This window comes from Ursus arctos, unplaced genomic scaffold (genome assembly GCF_023065955.2).
Source record: "Ursus arctos isolate Adak ecotype North America unplaced genomic scaffold, UrsArc2.0 scaffold_29, whole genome shotgun sequence".
Lineage (NCBI taxonomy): Eukaryota > Metazoa > Chordata > Mammalia > Carnivora > Ursidae > Ursus > Ursus arctos.
In genome coordinates, this window is record NW_026622974.1 from 30,520,413 (window position 1) to 30,525,703 (window position 5,291).

General features: G+C 46.1%; 1 protein-coding gene across 1 annotated transcript; it reads right to left on the reverse strand.

Moving 5' to 3' along the window:
* Positions 1–476: 476 nt before the first annotated feature.
* On the reverse strand, positions 477–4,855 carry HTR1B (5-hydroxytryptamine receptor 1B). The gene has a single exon (XM_026507040.4). It carries the CDS (start codon positions 4,696–4,698, stop codon positions 3,529–3,531), a length of 1,170 nt encoding a protein of 389 aa, XP_026362825.1. The 5' UTR covers positions 4,699–4,855; the 3' UTR covers positions 477–3,528.
* Between the last annotated feature and the right edge of the window lie 436 nt (positions 4,856–5,291).

A 5,291-nucleotide genomic window follows, 5' to 3' on the forward strand; every position in this document is an offset into this window, starting at 1 on the left:
CTTTGAGGAGAGCCACACAGCTCAAAGGTGCTCCATTTGCAATTCAACCTGAGGACTTTCTGATTCCAAAGCTGTTTTCCTGTCTATTCCTCTGCTGTTCCGATAGGTCAGTCTCCTCTCATGCTTCCCCAAGGCTGCTTCCCTGTTTCCTTTTTCTGTGTTTCAAGCGCCATGCAGTACCTTGGAATCTCACTACCTAGCCTAGAGACTAAATGTTCCCTCTAAAAATAGGGATCTGGAAAGCTCTTCTGATGGTGCACCCAACTTACCTTATTTGCAGCATGTGAGAACATGATCTGCCTCATACCTTTTAAATTCTTCCTACAAACGAAATCCCCCAAATTGTGGCAGTACTTGTGTCCGTCCACTACAGTCTGGTTTCTCATCGATATTCTCTCCTGAAGATTCAAAGTCCTAAATGCAACCCAGAGTCCAAAGAACCAAGCTTTCCATACTAACAGAATCACCACCCATTCTTTTTTGAACACGAAAAGGACTTTATTTCATTAGTTTCCTACATGTCATTTCCAATCACACATTTGTTGAAAGATGGAACACCAATGGCAAGTTTCAGTCACAGCAACTCCACCAAATACACATTATCTGAGATTTTACTGCTTGAGTGAATTATAGTCCTCTCAGGGTTTCCTGGTTAAAGAAGATAAAACTAAGATAATAGAGAGGAAAAGTGAAGAATATTACTCTGTAGGAACTTTGTTGAACTCCATAACCATTCATTCATGGGTGCCGTGTCCATTTTTAAAAAGGAAACTCTAAAATTCCTAGAAACACAAGACAATATTGGTATTTTTGAATGAGTATACATTCGTATATTTGTGTGAAATTTTGTGCAATTAAACATTATGGCAAATGTTATTTGTTACCACAGCCAATGAAAATATATTTTCATTTCTATGTAAGTTAAACATTTCCATCGCCCATTTTATGTTCTGCGAAAAAGCCATACGTCTAGTTTATGAAACAAATTATGCTAGAGGCAGCAGTAACTGACAAGGAATGTAACAGTCTTAACTACATATCCCTGGGATGAGTACACTTTGCATTATCATGTGCAATGCTGGATGATGATTCTAGATCTCTTATAACTACAAAGATTTGCAAGCTTCTATTTCACACAATATGCCTCAAATTCAGTCAATTCAGCCAAATAATAAAGCAAAACCGTAAGTGGGTAATCTACAAATGGCAAACAACCCATGTGACTAAGTTGACCATGTTTTGTTAATACGAGGACACAATCATTGTAGGTGCCCTATTAGGAAGTCATTTGTAAGTGGCTATTTATTTCAATTAATTTTTCCCCCTCAGGCTCCTAGAAGTTGGCTTAATTGTTTCTTAGGCCCAAAGAAAACACAGCTGCATAGACAAAAGACACATATTGGTAACATAGAAACAAATACCGAGCCGGATGCACATTCCTATCAGTAGTAAGCTAGATTTCTCCATAGGAGAAATGTCACAAAACAAACAAAAACCCTGGGGATGTAACAGAATATAGGGATTGTCTAATGCCTAAAATTTTATTTTACTCCAGCGACAGGTGTAAATGTTGATCAAAATCCCCCTTTTTACTTAATTTATGGGTGAACTTTTGAATAGTCTGTTTTCAAGAGTCATTACCCCAGAGTGAAGGTCTGCACAGTAGAAAAGCAGCAGCATACTTCAGCTCAATACATCTATTGTCTGACAGTCTGGACTGGGAGCTTCAAGCAGGGAGTGAATCCATTTTACAAAGACAACTTGCTTCTGCAGACAAAAGGTATCAAACTGCAGAAAGCTCTCTGAAGAATGGAGTGTGAATCTTCTTTGGCATATTAAATGCTCCACATACAGATTTTTTTTTCTGTGCAGATGATCCTTCAGGGCTACTCCTTTTTATTTAGATAATGTATTTTTCATCTTTTGTTGTGTAATCTTTCCCTGTGCTGGAGAGTCCTCAGAGTGAATTTGAGATAACAATTAAGTATTATTGAAATTCGAAAAGACAGATAAATATAAAGGACTACTGATATTATATTCATTGAGGTATCAGGTCAGTGACGAATTTCCCAGATTCAAAAGCTTGTCAGTTCCCTGATTGCCTAGTAAGTCAGGTTTGATTCCATGAGTTACAGGAAAAACAGGCTCAATTTCAGCTTCTCTAAGCTTTTATAAAGTCCTTGCATGTCATTTTCTAATAATCTTTGTTCCCACCCAAACTTCAATAGCAAGGGAAAATAAACAAGTTTTTTTTTCTCTTTAATATACTTTTTGGGTTCTTACTGCACTTTGAAGATTTTTGGAAAAAGGAGCTGGTTCTCTCGGTTACTTTATGTTAGCGCACGAAGGAATTACAGACGGGAAGGGGTGTAAATGACTATCGGAAAAAAGTCTCATGCATTTAAGATTTTTTACAAGTCAAAATATACATCCTCCTCTTGCCCCCCATTCCTTCATTATAGAAGAACCATTTCTATTTTATCAGTCTCCTTTACATCTCACTGAATTGGAGAAAGAATAAGGATACTTTCCTTGTTAAGGAGCAGTATATGCTCATCAGTTTAACTGACTGCATTAATAAGAAATATAGCAGCAGCTTGGGCTGAGTCACCCATCATATCCTTCATTTATGAGGATTTAAATGTGTAAAATAACAGGTACATGAAATTAGGAGGAAAATAAAGCAATCTGCAGACTTTGGCACTAGCACACATACTGTTTTGTTTGCGTTGTTAGAATGTGCTTTGACAATCACTAAATAGGAATTTTAAAAAATTAGAAATCTGCAGAAAACAAACAATCATAGGTGTTGGTTCTCAGTTTAATGCTCCCCATCTCCCATTCCCCCACCCACCCACCCCATATAGTTTCAATTATAATAAAAATAGAGATCTTAACATCAGAATTTTGCTGTTAACTCTTCAAGGTTTTTCTGCATCATCTAAGCCACACATAAGGTTTGAAGCACCAAATCCACAAGTTTCTCCAACCAAGTTTAAATAAACAAAAACTGGAGACTGAAGGATGCCAAAGTAACTCTTCTTAAATGAAGCTGTAACACAAAATTCTCCCCAAAACAAAGGGTATTATGCGTCTAGTTCAAGTACTGCCAGGCTGTATGTAGATCTGTCTCAGACAGGCTTCAGACAACTACGAGTACCACTGGTTCTAGAGGGCATGATCCATGATACCAAAGCAGGGCAGGGATCCCCTTCCATCACTGATTTTTAAAAAGTTACAACCCTCCCTTGTGATTGGCTGCCGCAGGGTCAGTGCTGGACCTGGGGTTGGAGGGGAGGAGGTGAGCCTCTTCCTCTGCAGGGAAGCTCTATCTTTAGTTTGAACAGTTCTCCTCTCAGAGCTCTCTCTCTCAGGGCTGTCCTGGCTTCTCAGGATCCATTCCCCTTGTCCAGAAGATAGAGCCTCAATCCGACCCATTAACAGTGAAAGAAGAGTCGACCTACCTGTGGAACCAGACCCAACATGGTCCCCAAAGGCCGCTCAGGCTACCCCATTGCAACTGACACGTCAGCCTGTGCACTTAAAGCGTATCAGTTTATGGAATGCTTGTTTGAAGTCCTCATTGGACATGGTATAGATGATGGGGTTGATAAGGGAGTTGAGATAGCCCAGCCACGTGAAGAAGTCAAAGATGGCCAGGTGGAACCAGCAAGCACCCTTGCAAATAGGCATCACCAGGGAGATGATGAAGAAGGGCAGCCAACACACAATAAAGGCTCCCAAAATGATCCCCAGGGTCTTAGTGGCTTTGCGCTCCCTAGCGGCCATGAGTTTCTTCTTCTCCAGCAGGGCGTCGGAGACTCTCACTTTGACTTGGTTCACGTACACGGGGGATCCGGATTCGCTGGGCACATCGGGAGCCCGCGAGTTAACGGAGGTGACCGAGGACGTGGACCCGGGGGAGTCGGTTATCAGCTGGGCTCGGGTCAGGCGCTTGCCGGTCCTGTTGGGCGTCTGTTTCAAAATCCGGGAGCGGGCTTCCACATAGATGCGGCCATAGAGGGCGATGAGGAGCAGGGTGGGGAAGTAGAAAGCGCCCACCGTGGAGTAAACCGTGTAGAGGATGTGGTCGGTGTTCACCACGCAGTCCGACACCTCCTCCTCGGCTTTGGCTTGACGCCAGAAGAAGGGCGGCAGCGAGATGGAGATAGAGAAGACCCACACCAGCGCGATCATGACCGCGGCCCTCTTGGGAGTCCTTTTAGCTGAGTACTCCACGGCGTCCGTGATAGCCCAGTAGCGGTCCAGGGCGATGACACAGAGGTGCAGGATGGAAGCAGTGCAACAGGTGATGTCCGACGACAGCCAGAAGTCGCAGACCACCTGGCCCAGCGTCCAGCGGCCGGTGACCGTATACATGGTGCTGATGGGCATCACCAGGATGGATACGAGCAGGTCGGTGACGGCCAGGGAGGCGATCAGGTAGTTGGCTGGGGTATGCAGCTTCCGGGTCCGGTACACAGTGGCGATCACAAAAGCATTGGAGAGCGTGGTGGCCAAGGTGATGAGTGCCAGCAGCATGACAAGTAGTACTTTCCAGGGCAGGGCGATGGAGTCCTGGTAAATGTAGCCCTCGGCGCTGCAGTTGTGGGGAGCAGAGGAGAGATTGGCTTGAGGAACCCCAGTCTGGGAGCCCGCGGGCGGCGGCGGGGCGCACTGAGTGCCGGTTTCTTCCATGTCTCTCCTCGCCGCGGCTCTGGAGCGCAGCTCTTGAGCATGGAGCAAACGAGGGAAAGGGCGGAAGGTCCAAGGAGACCACAGTCTTGTCTCCCGGTTGCTAGTCTGTTCCGTGGGCTCCTCGATTATTCCTCCACCCCGATTCCCTGCTGAAACTAGAGGTCAAGGGTGCGGCAGCCTGGGCACGCGAGCGCGTCCTCTGCACTTCCAGTGCGCCAGGCGCTGCCGCCGCGTCCCTGCCTGCTCCTCTCCACGCCCCGTCTTAGCCCTGGGTTGCTAAGGACTGGTCCACCGAGCCCCGCTCCACTCCGAATCCCACCTAGGTGTCTAGTGCCGGAGGGCGATGTATTGTTTGAGGAGGGAGCATCAGCCAGGTGGGGTCTCTTACCCCAACTGCTCGGGGCTGAGTCTCCTAACCCGGGCGCTCCTTGATCTGCAGAATCGGCCCGCAGGAGTTTCCTAGCAGTCGAGACCAAAGCTTGCAGGCCAGCCCGGAGTCTTGGTCTTGCATTCCCGCCCCCCTCCCCAGACTGGGGCAGTTTCCTGCGGCGGCTTCGGCCGCCGGAGCTGGGTGGGGTGAAGTCTGGGAGCCG